Source organism: Amyelois transitella, chromosome 11 (assembly GCF_032362555.1).
Source record: "Amyelois transitella isolate CPQ chromosome 11, ilAmyTran1.1, whole genome shotgun sequence".
In the NCBI taxonomy this organism is placed as follows: domain Eukaryota; kingdom Metazoa; phylum Arthropoda; class Insecta; order Lepidoptera; family Pyralidae; genus Amyelois; species Amyelois transitella.
In genome coordinates, this window is record NC_083514.1 from 4,251,287 (window position 1) to 4,268,300 (window position 17,014).

Here is a 17,014-nt window from a genome sequence, read left to right on the forward strand (position 1 = left end):
GAATACAACTCGCAATTGGCCGGTTTTTAAATCATAAATCTCATAGGTCATTATAGTTCTAAATATACCTCTTGCAATGAATCTTGTATCTTCCATAAATGTTTGTTTGTAAAATTTTTAGTGCACATGAAAAAGAAAGATAATATATTACAAAACAGTCATTGGATTTAGAAGAATATGTACAATAGCGGACTTATCCCAATTTTTCGTAGTTTCTGGTATCTATCATCTAGGTAATATCAACCACAAAATAGCTACCACATCCAACTTTTGCATCTAACTCACATCATGTTCCAATTTGATAGCGATAGCATTCACTTTGATTTTTTTTACTGGCAACATTGTGAATATTCATTTCATGTTCGAGGCTTCGAGCGCATTTTGTTCTGCGACCGGCCGCCATAGTCAAACAAAAGGATTGCAATGAGACGATAAATTTTATTTATTGCAAGTTGTTGAAGTGTTTTAATTTACTAAATGAGTTCTAAATCAGATGTAAATAGAAGAGTACTCGCCATTCAGGCGAAAAAAAAGCGTCATAAACTAGGTAAGAAGAAAAATCGTGAGGAGGATCACGGCGGTGGTGGACAAGGAAACGGGCTGCGTAACCAGACCCAGAACCGTTTAGAACCTACACATAGTTCTTCCAATGAGACGATTGAAGAAGATGAAGATGAGCAATACGCTAGTGACGATGAGGAGCAAGAGGATACTGCAGACTATTGCAAGGGTGGATACCATCCTGTCGAGATTGGCGACTTGTTTCTGAATCGCTACCACGTCATAAGGAAATTGGGATGGGGCCATTTTTCAACAGTGTGGTTGTGTTGGGATCTAGTCGACAAGCGATTCGTAGCGTTGAAGGTGGTGAAGTCGGCGCCCCACTTTACCGAAACAGCTTTAGATGAAATCAAAATACTGAAAGCAGTTCGGGACAGCGACCCTGCAGATCCTAAACGGAATAAAACCGTTCAGTTGCTGAATGATTTTAAGATAACTGGAGTGAATGGTACACATGTGTGCATGGTGTTCGAAGTGCTAGGTCACCATCTTCTGAAGCTGATACTCAAATCTAACTATAGAGGAATCCCACGTGAAAATGTTAAAACTATTATACGTCAAGTGTTGGAAGCATTAGACTACCTCCACACTAAATGTAAGATAATTCATACTGACATCAAACCTGAAAATGTATTGGTTTGTGTCGACGAGACTTATATTCGAAAATTGGCAGCTGAAGCTTTGGAACTACATTCCCTGGGTTTAAAAATGCCTGTTTCCTTTATAAGCACTGCTCCTAGAGATGAACAAGATTCAGGGAAGGCTAAAATGAGCAAAAACAAAAAAAAGAAACTTAAGAAGAAGGCCAAGCGTAAGTCTATGTTGATAAAGATACAGATGGAGCAAATAGAGGAGATGGAAGAACAAAAAAAGGTGGAGCTTAACAGCGAATCAGCTCCAATGTCTCAAGACAATGATGACTCTCCTCAGACTCCCGAGGAAGCCAGTGTAATTGAAACCACCCGTTCTGAGAATGAGACAGTGATCAACGGTTGTAGTGGTATACAGAGAGATGATGAAGCATTTGACACCGATGCAGAGGCAGTGCAGGTGAGAAATAAACAGTATGGATGTGGAGATGATGCTGGGACTCCAATGTCTGAAGGAGAATTGACTGATACACTTCCCTCTTTCAACTCCCAGTCTACTAAAGTTAAACCTATGGAGAAAACACCTGATCCTGTGTATGAAGTTTGTGATTTGGAAGTGAAGATAGCTGACTTAGGCAATGCTTGCTGGGTTCATCAGCATTTCACTGAAGACATTCAAACAAGGCAATATCGGTCTCTTGAGGTCCTACTAAGTTCTGGATATGGGACCTCTGCTGATATATGGAGTACTGCCTGTATGGCTTTTGAGTTGGCCACTGGAGATTATCTATTTGAGCCCCACTCTGGAACAGGGTACACCCGTGATGAAGATCATCTTGCACACATTATAGAATTACTTGGTGACATTCCCAAAAGAATTGCAGCATCTGGAAAGTACTCAAAGACATATTTCAACAAGAAAGGTGAACTGAGAAGTATAACAGGGCTGAAACCATGGGGTTTAGAAGCTGTACTCACTGAGAAGTATGAATGGAGTCGGAAAGATGCAGAGGAATTTGCTGAATTTTTAAAGCCTATGCTTGACTTTGATCCTAATCGCCGTGCCACGGCGTACGAGTGCCTTCAGCACCCATGGTTGCAACCATCTAAGCTTGAACAAGAGGAATCTGAAGAATAATGTACATGCTCTCTTTTGGAATGAGTGCTAATTCATTCGTGAAATTAGTAGTGTCTACATACAAAGTATTTCAGTGTTTACATTTTAATCAAAGTTTATTTATGGATTTGTTTGTGAATAATTTAATTTGTACCAAGATTGTTTACCTAGCAATCCTTTATTGGAAAATTGTGTGCAACTACTGAGGTACCCAACAGAAGTGTCAGCAACAAGAAGTGGCAAAGTATAAGATACACTTGCTGCTCAAGTTTATAACTACTTTTGTTCAGATTAATATAGCAATTGGCATAAATTTAGACAACATTAAATTACCCAATTGTACAGATAGCTTTAGGAAAAATTGTGATGTATGTAGACAATATAGGTTTTGTCACATTAATCTTTTAGGAATTTATTAGTTGACATAGCTCAGCACTTAAAACATCTAGAATTGAGGAACCTAATATATAAAGTCATGCATGAAATCTGTAGCCATTTTGGTAGTATTTTCACATAGTTTAAGTTTGTGTTTTATCACTATCACAATAAAAATCTCATAATGTAAACTTTAGGAATAAGACAGTATTTGTAATGCCACACCTCCGAGACTGCCTTTTTATAATCAATGAGTCATCTAAATTTAACAATGGCTGGAGTCTACTTTCAATTGAGGCAGTTTGAATACAGTGTCCTCTGCCAGCTGATAGCTATATTATCATAGATCCCAATTTACATGACCATTTGTATTAATTATATATGCAAATTTACATGAATAAATTGTCAAAATGAGCTTGTTACTTTGTTTTTTTATTTTGTTCTTATTCCCTTATGTTCTTTTTAAATACTAAATTTTGTCAAGGGATTATAGAGAAGAATAATAATACCTATATTTGGGCTGAGGACACTTTGTATGCAGTTTCTTATGAGTACATATCAAGATAATTGTGTTGCGTCATGAATTGACTGCCTGTCTGACGCCTTAGAATACGCTATGTAATGTACGATTACATTGTGGGAGTAAGAGTTATTGAAATCGCTGTTATAATGTAAAAACTACTGGTGGTACCCACATTAAGGAAATTAAAAGGCAAGAAGCTTCGGCCATGGACGAAGTCGCGAGCTAGAGTCGAAGTAAACTAATATATAGTGGGAGGGTGGAGCTAAAAGGGCTACCGAGAGTTAAGATGATAGATAGGTTTTTTCTTTAATGTATTTATTATTATTATGAGAAAAATAAACAAAAAGGGACAATACCAAGGTTATAGGTATTTCACGAAGACTAACATGTATTGTTACTATTTGAATCACAATTCCATCATTAAGCCATCCCGCTGAACGTGGCCTTACAATCCTTTCGAGACTGCTGGCTCTGTCTACCCCGTAAGAGATAAAGTCGTGATATTGTATCATGGTGATTGAAATGTTGCATGGCTTTATGCCCATAAAGCCAAGTCAGTCACTGACTTGTATGTAACTCGTCTAGTGGTGTATAAAGGTATGATTTGGTTGTTACCAATAATCTATGGTAAACGAAATGGGGAATGTGATGTTTAATAAGATATTGTGAATAGAAAAGGGTATGCCATATTTTTAAATGATAATCCTAGGTCCAAGACGATAGTAGGTACCTTACCTGAGCATGATCTGGTGAAAGGTCAGGTCAAGAGAACCTGTAAGTTGTACTTATATGAATTAGAATGTACTTAGATGCAAGACAATATGGGAAAAAATTCTGCTGCCTAGTACTCTGGGGAATAGTGGTTAGGTCTAACTAGGGAAAACGCGTTCTATCTAAAAACTAGTTTTAACTGTAACAGTTATAATGTAAATGCATACAGTAGGTACATACATACTTTCAAAACGTTTTTTTTATAATTACGGGTCAATGGGCTAGTTGACTTATATTGAATTTTATATTTTAAATGAATATTTTCTATTGTAGTAAGCTTAGGACTCAAACTTTAATAATATCGATTAAAACGATGGTTACTATATTTTTATGAAAACTATTAAAAGTCAATTTAATCTTCAAACTTACCCACAGGTTAGCCAGGGTTTTTAGACGAAGTGATTACATATTCTTTGGTTTTTAAAGAACAAATGTTCGCTTAGAATAGTAAAATGAAAAGGTCCACTCCATCTCTTTTCGATGGATGTCGTTAAAGGCGTCTAAGGGATAGGCTTATAAAGTAGAGATTCTTCTTTTATGCGATGGGCTAGGAACCCGTCACCATTTGGATCTATCAGTCTTTTCAATACTGTTGGCTCTGTCTACCTCGCAAGGGATATAGACGTAATTATATGTATGTTTGTTTAGTTTAAAACGTGACGTCAGATCACAGATAATAAATACACTAATATGGCGAACAGCGTTTTCGTTCGTTTTTGAAAAGTATGATTTTAAATTAATTTTTGAGACGTTATAGGTATTTAAAAAATGTAATTAACTTTATATTTTTTTTATAACAAATATGAACTTTTTAGTACCAACTTGAAAAATGAGTCAGCTAGCCTACTGAAATACTCATATAATGTTTGTTAGGGAATAGGTATGCATTGTAAAATATAGTATGTAACTATGTAGGTATTGTTACATATTGTAAAATCATATCTTCTTCGTGGTGGGGCAGGCAGAGACAGACTATACATTTTTTCCAATCGCCACGGACCCCTGTAGTACCTACTTCTCTCGCTTCATCTCTACACTAAGCCTCATCCACTTAATAACAGAGTTGAGCAAATCATCACCACATTACCTACGTAATAGTAGGTAATGTGGTGATGTCTCCTGATCGCACAAACTTACTTATATTATTGTAAAGAAATGTATACTCTATTGTATAGTAGAGAAACATTGTACTGCTGTTATATGAGATACCTACCGCGGTCGTAACGTTACGGTGTCATGCACTCGGCATCCACATTGCTGAATAGGCGGCCGGCCACAAAGCTTACGAAAGTATCAAACTACACTAACTAGGTACGTAGGTACATTAATTCCTATCTATAAACAATCTATAAGTATTGTTTTTCTGGCGTAAATCTCAATTACTTCTTTATCTCTGAAGAGAAGCCCGGGGTGTGCCGTCAATCATTTTTACAGATTAACATCATGGTCAATAACAATGATCTGTAAAATTGATTGGGTAAAACAGGTTTTTACACATAGCGACTCCCGTGTGACCTTCCTAACCATACTAGGGGAAGTTAGCCCATATTGAGTCATAGTAATCCGTGGGAAAGAGAGGGAGAGTAATCTTTTTCTTAAGTGCCGGGAACCACACGGCACGTCAATAGCAACATGGTAACAGTTGATAAGTAGGTGTAATCTGTAGTAAAATGCAGTCTTGGTGACTCGCGGTACATAATAGGGCGAGGCAAATAAAAAAGAAATAGGTAGGTATGTACATACATACCTGTATACCTTATCCTATAAATACGTATATACCTTAACCTTTATATACAGCTTGGCAAATAAGAGTTTGTACCGGTGACAGGTGGTACTAAAGAGTGTGAATAATGGCAACACTATTTTGCTGTCATAAACTAGTACATACGAAGTCGAACATTCGTTTTGGTTTTTGTATTTTGGTGAAATTGAAACTTTTAAGTGAATAATTTGTAAAATATATGTAGAAACATGAATAAAACTATCCGGAGCAGTGGTAGAAGGGTTATTCATAGAGTGTTCTTGCATTGTTTGGCAGAACAAGAAGCTGGAGAAATTACTCATGCAATTGATGATGTTTATAGACGAACAGCCGAAATGACAGGTATTTATTTATATGTAATTATTATTTAGTCATAGAATATAGTAATAAAACATTGTTTAATGATTTTAAGTACTAAGATCATAAGATATTGTGAAAAATAGATTTTAACTTCAACGCTATTTGAAGGTTATGTTTTGCAAATTTGCAATGACATGTATACTAGGACAACGTAAGATTGATCATTAATTTTTTTTTCACACAATTATTTTTATTTTTAGGTGTTAGTATAAACACTGTCCGAAATATTGAAAAAGAAGGTGCTAGAAATAAGGGCGTGTTTTCTACACCAGGAAAACATAGAAAAGGTCGTCCAAAAAAGGTTTTGGACAATTTTGATTTGTCAGCCATAAGACAAAAGGTTCATTTTTTCTATGTGGTGAAAAAACAGGTAATTTTTTTTATTTATTATATTATATAAACATTTTCATAAAATTATTGAAATTGGCCCCTTGGTACGGTGTGAGAGCATTACACATAGACCAAGTTATTTTCGAATGTAAATAATTAAGTTAAATAATTTTCACATATTGTTATGCCGGATGTCATCATTGATGACAGTGGTTAAGCCATGTCAGTCAGATTTCTATACGCAGCAGCTTAAAAAAACTGACACCAGTGTTGGCCACTTACATACCCAAGAAATAACATATTGTAACCAAATCTTATAGTTTAAGTATTTTTTATTTTAGGTGCCCACTCTTCGTAATCTGCTACCTGTTATTAAAGCAGATTTAAATTATGATGGAAGTCGGGAACACCTGCGAAAAGTATTACTTTCACTGGGTTTTAAATATAAAAAATGCCAGTCTGATAGGTCAGCCCTGATAGAAAAAACTGACATAGCTCTCAAGAGAGAAAAATATCTTAAAATCATTTTAGATAACAGAAATTTGCCAGAGGAACTGAGAAAAAATATTATATATTTAGATGAGAGCTATGTTCATGCCTCATATAAATTAAAAAAATGCTGGCAGTCAATGGATGTTAGTGGAATAAAAGAAAATGTGAGCAAAGGCAAGCGGTACATTATTGTACATGCTGGCAGTGAGAAGGGATTTGTTCCGAATGCCTTATTGATTTTCAGCGGAAATAATCAGAATGAGGACTATCACTCTGAAATGAACCATTACAATTTTACGAAATGGGTTAAAGATAAATTAATCCCAAATCTCACTGAGGCTAGTATAATAGTCATGGACAATGCGCCCTACCACTCAGTAGTACTAAATAAGGCACCAACAAGCGCAACTAAAGTTGCCGAAATTAAAGTATGGCTTGAAGATAATGGCGTGCCGTTTGAGGACTCATTGCGCAAGCCGGAGCTTTTGACATTAGTAAAACGCCATAAACCGACCCCTCTTTATGAAATAGATGAGATTTTAGGAGAACATGTGGTACGACTTCCACCTTACCATTGCGATTTAAACCCAATTGAATTAATTTGGGGGATCGCTAAGCATAAAATTGCATCAAATAATGTGTGCTCAACTGATATAAAGGTAAAGGTTCTCTTATTAACTTTTATTCAGTAGACTATGAGTTTGATTATTACTAGCTTTAATTTTCGTCTAAATGTTTTTTGTAGATGGCAGCTCAGCAAGCATTTGAAAGTATCTCTGTGGAAAATTGGGTAAATTCATGCAGACATGTTATGAAAATTGAAAAGGAGTATTTTGAGAGAGGCAGAACTTTATACACTGATATAGAGCAATTAGTCATTCCTGTAAATGATGACAGCAGCAGTGAAGAGTCATCAGAATCCTGTTATTCTGACATAGCAGGAACGTCAACCCAAGATGCTGTCTTCTCAGGTGTAGAATACGTGGATGAATAATTTGATTCTGATTGAATAAAATCACTGATAATCAACTGAGATTTTTTAATCCTGCTTACATTATAAATGCGAAAGTTTGTAAGGAAGTTTGGACGTGTATGTGTGTTTATTACTCTTTCACACAGAAACTACTGGATGGATTATTATGAATTTTGGTAAACGAGTAGAATATGACCTGGACTAACATATAGGGTACTTTGTATTGCAAAATGTTCACGGGAACGCAGCCCCGGGACGCAGCTAGTATCATATTAACATCTGTAACACAGGCGAGTGTTATCATCCCTGAAATCTTTTCACACCCTTTTCATGTTGAGAGACTACCTCTTTCCACTTGCCACGATCCCTGCATAGAGTTATTTCATGTAAGTATGTATTTTTTTTTTTTTTTTTTTTTTTTTTTTTTTTTTTTTTTTTTACTTCTTACTTATATACTTCCTTTACTTTACTTTCGTTTTTGTAACTTCTGCTATTTTTGCTCGTTCATTTTCAAAACAAAACGTTGAAACTCGAGTATCCAGTAGGACAGCGACTGGCTCGACGACGCATCACTCGGGATCAGTTACTAACCGGTTGGTGACTAGTTGCGTCGTGTGCGAACCCCAATGAGAAAGTATGGGCGGTGACGCTCAAGGAAGTTTTTTTAAGTAGCGTCGTGGTCTTCCGCTGTTGACTTCTTTTTCTCTATATAAAATCAATTACTCAAGTATCAAAACGGTTTAGGTCAGGTTATATGGGGTGGCCATATAAAGACAGGCAGCGCCCTCATTTTTTCCATACTCTTTTTTGCCAAGCTATAGGTAATATTCTCATCCAACATAAAAAAACGAAGGGTTCCGTACCGTCACACGGTTGTACCTTAAATATTCACGTTTCTACCTTTTAATTAGAATCGACCAAAAAATTGCCTAAAAATAACGTTTCTTGCTTATTTTGTTGTTGCCTGAAAGGTAATAAATTAATATAATATGCAAGAAAATATTCTGTGAAAATTTAAAGTGTCTAATTACTACCTGCTGCTGAAAAAATACGTTTATAGTAGGTATGCGGACCGATGTTTTTTAATTGACTTCCTCGATACAGGCTTGCCTAGTGAGGAAGTCATAGATATTAAGCATAATAGGCAAATATTCTGCAATATACATGTAACCTTCTCTGTAAATTATGTTTATGGTCATGTTTATGTTTATTGTAGCAAATAAATGCATTTTCATTTTTCATTTTTTTTCATGTGAATATTAATTTTTAGTATTTGTTGCTATAGCAGCTCTAGCAAAATTTCAGCTTTCTAGCTATTTACGGTTTACAAGAAGAGACACACTTTTTACCTTTTAGAAATGGAACCTTCAAAATTGTGAAAAGTGGTACATAGTAAGTAAATTCCACTTATTCAGCAACGGGCTCGCGCGTGTCATACCACCGGGGCAGGATTCTATCAAAAACTTGGTTTCCGATCTTAGCTTGTTCCATATAGAATAAAATAAAAAGAGCTATGGGAACCACAAGTGTCAATCACTGTCAATGTCATGTGTGAAAATAAATTCGCAAATGTAAACAAAACAACGTAATGTTGGAGAAAAAAAAGAAATTGACTAAAAACGGAGTCTTCAAATGTTGAAAGAGGCTAAATTAATATATTTTCATAAAAAACATCAGAAACAACAATATGCAAAGGATTGGTAGGTAAGTTTTTTTAATTATGATAACATTTCATCCAAACAAATTCATCAAATTATAAATTTCTCATTCATTTCTTATCTCAATCTCATCTTAATAATGTATCTACCATACATAATAATATATATTTTCTGTAATTACCTAAATTTGTGATTCTTTTTGTAGGCTGGGCTAGCCTACTTCCCTACCCTCTCAATTCCCTTAAATACCCATGCGGCTGAACGTGGCATTTCAGTCTTTTCAAGACTGTTGGATCTGTCTACCCCGCAAGGGATAAGACGTGATTATATGTTTATTTCTTATTACCTGTTGTTGAACAATATATGCATAATCTAGATTGGGATGAAAATCAAATGATGAAAGTTAAGAACATGCAGTGACATTTAATGTTCCATATTTTTTATACTTACATAGAAATATTAAATGTGTTTCAGAATAATGAAGAATTTTCAGCATCTGTGTTCATGGACCACTGCACTTATATTCAAGTCTGTGAAGAAGCGGTTGCTTGTTGTATTATGCACACTTTCCATACTCTATATAATTTTAAGATGGAGATTGACATGTGTAGACATCCATTCCCAGATGCAGGTACAAAGAATGGTAAGTATTACTTGTAGTTTATGTAGTACTTGTTCATAGATTTATTACTTGATTACTAACCTTTCATTCAAATCTTTAGCATTTTATTATCAATATTATCTTTTTGAATGGTTCAATGCTAATAATAGAAGTAAGTAGAAACACATTGATTGACTTTACTGTTTAGTATATGAGATTTATAGTTAACAAAATATTTTGATAACTATGAAACTAAGTATGAGGGCATATGACTAGATCTTATTGATGTGTCCTTTTTCTCTTTTCAGTGCACCACCTATGCTATTGGCATATCAGTTGGAAGTCTCTGCCACAGCTTGTGCAAAGATTCAGAGACTACATCCGTTAGTTGTCCTACATTTTATCAGGCAACTGAAGTTGTTTCTGGGAACTGGCCTAATCAGAGTGTGATATATAGGAATGTTGCAGAAACAAATGACTTAGCACATCTAGATGCTTCTGGTAGAACAATATTCCCTAGTGAGGAGGAATTTACTAATATGATAAAAAATGCTGTTAAATTAAAGTTTAATATCTCAATTTCTGATGTTGATGCTCGAAAAATGTCTTATTTACAAAACAAAGAGGATATGTTGAGACAAATTGAAATGCAGAATGTTTGGTCGCTTTTACAAGATAATGAATATCTTGTTTCTTTGTTGTATGAGAAGTACAACATATTTCCTAAACTTCTTGGCACTTGTGGTTACACTTATGCTGTGCAAAAGATGCAATCTATATCGGGGTATTGGCATTTGATGACATTGTATGACAGCGAACATGAATGGAACAAGAGGATTAAGACTGCCTTACTGATTCTTGATTATTTATCAATATTAGAAGAAAAGTTGCCAGAGCCTGTTCATATATGTGATGTGAAAATGAGCCATTTTGTATTTACTTCTGATTTTAAAAAGATTGTATATCAAGATGTTGAGTCTATTCATCCTCAATCTATGGTTAATAGGATCACTGGTGGAAAATCAGAATGTGAACAACATAGCGACTGTGATTTTATGGATTGTAGATCATTTTGTAACTTAGTAAGTCAAAAATGTGATCATGGGGTTGTTAATAATAATTTACAAATAGTTTGTGAGAAAATTTTTTTAGGGTGGGTGATATCTGGTAGGGTGATGGTCCCTGGGCTGCTGTTAGGCCCTCGGTCTCCTAAAGTTCTTGTTGAAATGTTGGATTTGTGTGCCAATCCTGAGCGGACACAAGGCACGCCTAGAGCAAAAGCTTCAAAGGAAATTAGAAAAAGATTATATGATCTTCTTAGTAATCTTAAACTTTATTAGTACAGATATAAATTACATTATTTATTATTCTAGTCAATTATAAATCTAGTCATTTTTAAACTTTTTGCTTGATTATGATTATTGCATTGTTACATGGTGCTGGCTGAAAGCAGTTTTATTTTTTTATATTTACAGTTTTTAGACTGTTATTTAATAATAAGGAAATTAGTAATTATATAGAGACTAAAAATATAAAGAGAGCCACGTTAGAGAAATCTATATGTATACTTTTCTAAATTAAATTGCATTATTGCCTCACTAAAACACATCTAGAAATGAGTATTTAAACTGATGCAGTTATTGCACCACCAAATTTTAAAAACCGGTATGTTGCCTAGACCAATACAAAGTGTAGTGTTCTTTTCATATTTCTGCGATTTATATTTACGTATATGCGGTGTAAGTGGACCCCCAGCTGAATATAAGTAAATAAATACGGTACAAATATAAGTATGAGAATAGATATAATGGTATATATAATTAATATTTTTACTAAAAGTGGTATTTGAAATTCTGTAAAAGATTTCACATATTTAATAGGTCTGCAACTTGCATGACTTTTCTCTTTTTTCCAATTACCTCTATGTCAGTAGTATATTTTGTTGGTTTTCATATTCGTAATCTCACCTCTTTTTCGGAGGGATGGGCAAAGAATCTTTAAAGATCACACAAACACAAATTCTGCATTCTTCTTATATTTTCAAATCTGGTGGTGTTATTTCTGTTTAGGACAGCCATAAGGGCAGTAATTTACAATGAATACGCTTTAGCACCTAGAAATTCTTAGAGAAAAAGAAATATCACAACAGTATTGTATTGTTAATGTTATCCATTGCTGTTTACAGACGGTTTAATCAGCTTGAAATATTTTGCTTTAATTCGGAATAAAAACACGCTTTTCCTTTAAATTGTCTTACCTACTTTTATTTAAAGGTTAGTTTGTTTGTAACCACTTTACGCGTTATTTACTGAACCAATAAGGGATAGGCTTACAAACTTGGGATTCTTTTTTAGGCGATGGGCTAGCCAAATAGCTGAACGTGGCCATTCAGTCTTTTCAAGGCTGTTGGCTCTGTCTACCCCGCAAGGGATATAGACGTGACCATATGTACGTATGTTACTGAAACAATCTGCTTCAACTGTCGCGTATATATATGTATAATTATTTGGAAAATGATCCAGTAAACCTTTCATCCCTGTTAATACTTACTATAGTTCCCGTGGGTACCTGTATTATTTTTTAGGTGGCCCTTAATTGTAACAATTCCTGTTTATTTTTAATTTTCTTATTGCCTATATATTTATATGATATCAAAGGTAACTAAGTACAAAGAATCTATCTTTTAGCTTCTGGTATCACGCGTGTTATTACAGATAATCCTACGGGAACGGAGGAGAATAGGCAAATTCACTTACGCAAGCTTTCGTGCTGACCTGGAAGATACAATAACCAGCACATCAACCTATAAATTAATTGGAAATGCCCCTTTTTCGTGCAAAGAAACTTGATATGCATGCAGTCGATGGTACCTACTTAACGAAGAAGATATGCCAGCTGATTTTCTTCTCGTAAAAGTGGTAAAAGACTAATTTATCTATGGTTCGTAAGCGGTGTCTATTTGAATTTCAATACCAGCAAGCCATTAATCTGAAAGTAGCCTTTATGTTTATTTGATTGTTGGCTCTGTCTGCTCCGAAAGGGATAAATACGTGATATACCTACCTATGTATCCGTTAATGGTTTCACATCCTTGTTCCGAACAGCTTTCTCGAGAGTGCAGATGGCTCTATGGAGAAGACGATGTATGTGTGTAAGAAGACTGGTTTAGTGTGCGCTATTAACATGATGGGAGAGGGAAAAAATAAAAATTTGATCTTCTGTATTTATATGTAGCAATTGTGCTTCGTGTTCTTCTGCTTTAGACTAACCTACTCATATAAATCGCTTATTGTTTTACTAATTGTGTCCAACATGGAGCAAAAGATTTTTTGCCTCCTGTAGATCCCAATGAATAATTGCTTTTAATTTCCTTAGAAGGAATAACTGCCGAAAGTTTGTCAAAGGTCAGGCAGTTTGGTAGTATACTCTGTGGTGTCCGCGACGCATGCGTACAGCGGCGACCTTCTGGCGCCCTCAGTTTCAGTCAGCTCTCTTCGCGATGTAGCACACGTAAACAATTCAACGTGCATCTCTCCTTTCGATTTCATCGAAATATTTATCGATACCACATAAGGAACGTCTAATAGTGCAGTGTGTTTCTATAATCTATGGTGCAGTTTTTGAAAAACCGGCTTGATAAGAGGTTAGTATACTTTTGACTTAATAAGTTTTCATTGCTAGTTAGTAGGTAGTATAACAAATTAATGAAAGTGATCATATGGTCATGCGTTTAACTGTATTTTTATTTTATTGGATGATTGATGGGAAGAATCTGATGGACACACTTAACTTAATTTGAGCTGGTATATTGACGACGTGAAATGTCATGACCTTGACCCCCTCTTGTAGGTCATTGCCCTTTGCGTTTTCAAAATATACGTCAGTGGTCTTTCAAAAGTAAGGAATACAGACCGTCTTATAAATAATTAAATACACAGGTACACTTATTAGGATACTTACGTAACTATAATAACTAGTGTAACTATAGACTTAGGTACTAGTAATTAAAAACCTTCTTCATGAAATGAGAAACTAAGTAAGCACTTTGTGTTTAGGAACTAGGTACATCTCCACTAGTCACGACACGAACCCTTTTACTTTTTTCTCTTCACGCAAACTCGTTAGTTTGGGATACTTTTCAGCTTAACTTTACCTACCTAATGCAGACATTTTTTAAAACCAGCTAAGCTTGGTAAATTAACCACATATGTACAACTGTGAATGGGAACGTTAGAGGTGGAACGCCTAGATGAACGTACCTTTATTAAATCGGAGACGTTTATGCAAAAGGTACGGTCAAGACGTAGATAAAGAAAACTAAAGAGTTCCCGAAACGGACGAGCCTGCATAAAGAGAGACATGAATGTGGAAGTAGCGAAAGAATTTGCAGGAATGGTGGTGAGTGGAAAGATGTAATGAGTCTATGCCTACCCCTCCGGGAAAGAGGCGTGATTTTATGTATGAATGTTTGTATGCTATGATTGCTAGGCACTAACGATTCGGCAATTCCTCTTTTTCTGGATAATCGTAAACGTACAGTGGGTCACATGGAAGGGTAGTTATATCACCTTCGCAACGTTAACAATACGAAGTTGGTATACTTGTCTATGTGGACACTAAATAAAACCGAGCCTGCTATTTAACCTTGAAAACAGACAGGGTTGATAACAGGATTCGTGTGTTTGTCTGTGATATCACACCTGCGTAGTATCTACGAGTCCACTATATCGACTTGATTATATTCATTATATCGACTTGATTATAATTATGTATGTATACAAAATATTTTGTGACTCACACTTATTTTTTGGTGTATTTGACAGGACTCTAATATTTCTCTAATAATTAGCGACTATCGGTACTGTACCTACGAAGTAATTTTAGACGAACTAATTTCTAAGGTACTAAAAGTCGGGAGCGACGACCCCGCTGTCTGCAAAATCTCGTAAAACTAGTGTTTCTTCGAGAGACTAGTAGGTACTTACTTTATTATTTGAATACCAAGGGTTTGCTACTTATATGAGTAAGTATACACACCACCCCCACGTTTAGATAAATGACTTATAAAAGCATAGAAATATAGGACTAAGTAATATTAGGTTCTTTTTCAGATTTCTATAGATGGCAGTAAGATTCAGAGATAGTGACGTAGTTTAGCGTATAGCCTTAAATAGAATCCCATGTTTGTAAGTTTTCCCATAATTGACTTTTACAATAAAGCTCAGCCATCATCTTATTAAATAAGTATAATCACGTCTTTATCGCTTGCGGGGCAGACAGAGCGAAAAGTCTTGAAAATACTGAAAGGGCACGTTCAACTGTATTTTCCAATTACTGTTTCCTAACTTACACAATGCTATTAAAAATACATAACCAGACAAACGAGCGGGTAAGCAAAGATGGCGGTCTGCAAAGGAATGTTATTTATGATGGATATCGCCAGAATCAATTACACTCGGTGTTTCAAGAGCATGGCCATTTGGTTTATGTGCCATTCAGCCGGCCTGGCTGGCTCGCTCTCCATTGCTTTTATCTGACTGTGTGCCTTGAATTCATTACATTTAATACTCACCTGCGGCCTGCAACCGTATGATTCACTGGGTAGCTCTACTTATTTATGTAATACGCTAACTTAGGCCCACAGGGCGCGAATATTTATGCTTGTCTCATGTCTGTTGTAGATTTTTCCAAATAATTAGTCCTATTATATTATCCCGATTTCTGTAGCCAAATCATTTTTTTGCGCTTCTTCAATATACTCAGGCGGATAAATCATGCGTAGATATAGCAGTCTAGACTGGATATATTATTTATGATATTTATTTTATGACTAGAAGACTTGATATGAGTACCTACCAAAAATATTTTATACTTAATACCTAGCTTTTGTGTTCATTTATGGATTCAATTTTGGAATTCAAAGCAAATAAGGGTAAACACGAAGTTAAAAATAATTTACTTTTCCGATACGCTTTGGATCGGTTCCAAAGGAGATTAAGGTTTAAGAGTCCGTGTGCTCTCATCAAACGTTGCTGATTCATGTCGTATGTATCTGGCACCATTTTTATGGTATGTTTTTACGTGTTATAACGGGTAAATTGAAAAAAAAAAAAAACACAAACGATAGTTATTTTTGTTTTTAATCCTATTCTGTTCGTCTTCGGATGAAGGCACAAGCCAGTACTGTTCAGGATTTTTTGTGATGATTACCTATGATGAAGACACTTTTGTCGCCTCTCGTCTAAAAAAAATACTTGTAAATATAGCTTAATGGGCGACCTAGAGAACATCCGGCGAAAACCCATAATTATATAATAGAGAAACCTAAAACTAATTTTGATTTTCTAGATCCTCTATCACTATTAAAGATACAAGTTTATACAAATCTATGTTAATCTACATACCACGTATTTTATGTTAAACTTCGATTAAAAAACCGATTTTAAGTTATACATGTTTCTGTAATTTGATCATAATTTACTTACATAAGTAGTTTTAATCTCAATTAGATACTTGTACTTACTGAAACACAGCAACGCATGACTGGGCTTACATTATATAACTTATAAGGCACCAGTAAAATGTCTATAAGTTGTGAGGAAGTGCGTATAGCTTGGCAGTGGAAGTCCATCGGTCTGCCAAGTATGTCGCCTGATCCGATCACGCTTGTGGAGGTGTGGTGTTCAGATTAGGTAGGCCACGTATAATACATACAAGTAGTATAAGAACGTTTTATATTTCAAAAAGAATGGTCACAGTTTTTATGGTAATATATAAAAAAAAATATTTAAAAATTCAATCAATGCATTGGTTATTAGTACATTTGACTTGGGATTCTTCTTTTAAGCGAAGGGCTAGTAACCTGTTACTATTTATAAATCTCAATACCATCGTTAGCTAT

The 17,014-nt window shown here is 35.1% G+C and overlaps 2 protein-coding genes and 1 long non-coding RNA gene across 4 annotated transcripts; all 3 read left to right on the top strand.

Annotated features, from left to right (window-relative positions):
* Positions 1 to 348: 348 nt before the first annotated feature.
* On the top strand, positions 349 to 3,065 carry LOC106135191 (SRSF protein kinase 1). Its single transcript, XM_013335423.2, has one exon. The coding sequence runs from the start codon at positions 478 to 480 to the stop codon at positions 2,287 to 2,289; it is 1,812 nt and encodes a 603-aa protein (XP_013190877.1). The 5' UTR covers positions 349 to 477; the 3' UTR covers positions 2,290 to 3,065.
* A 4,369-nt stretch (positions 3,066 to 7,434) lies between these two features.
* On the top strand, positions 7,435 to 7,910 carry LOC132902273 (uncharacterized). The gene is made up of 2 exons (XR_009657071.1): positions 7,435 to 7,540; positions 7,627 to 7,910. It is a non-coding gene; the product is annotated as an uncharacterized LOC132902273 (long non-coding RNA).
* A 1,504-nt stretch (positions 7,911 to 9,414) lies between these two features.
* LOC106134964 (divergent protein kinase domain 1C) lies at positions 9,415 to 12,366 on the top strand. Of its 2 annotated transcripts, none has more exons than XM_013335119.2 (3): positions 9,415 to 9,554; positions 9,987 to 10,155; positions 10,422 to 12,366. In XM_013335119.2, exons 2-3 carry the CDS (start codon positions 9,991 to 9,993, stop codon positions 11,451 to 11,453), a joined length of 1,197 nt encoding a protein of 398 aa, XP_013190573.2. In that variant the 5' UTR covers positions 9,415 to 9,554; positions 9,987 to 9,990; the 3' UTR covers positions 11,454 to 12,366. The 2 variants fall into 2 exon arrangements, with proteins under 2 accessions (XP_013190573.2, XP_013190571.2); XM_013335117.2 differs by having other exon boundaries at positions 9,417 to 9,558.
* The last annotated feature ends 4,648 nt before the right edge of the window (positions 12,367 to 17,014 follow it).

What these genes read in the sequence shown, in the direction of transcription:
- LOC106134964 (XM_013335117.2), top strand. An exon ending in AGATGCAGGTACAAAGAATG is followed by an intron (nt 10,156 to 10,421) that starts GTAAGTATTACT and finishes TTCTCTTTTCAG; the next exon opens with TGCACCACCTATGCTATTGG.
- LOC106135191 (XM_013335423.2), top strand. Translation starts at nt 478, where the DNA reads ATGAGTTCTAAATCAGATGTAAATAGAAGAGTACTCGCCATTCAGGCG.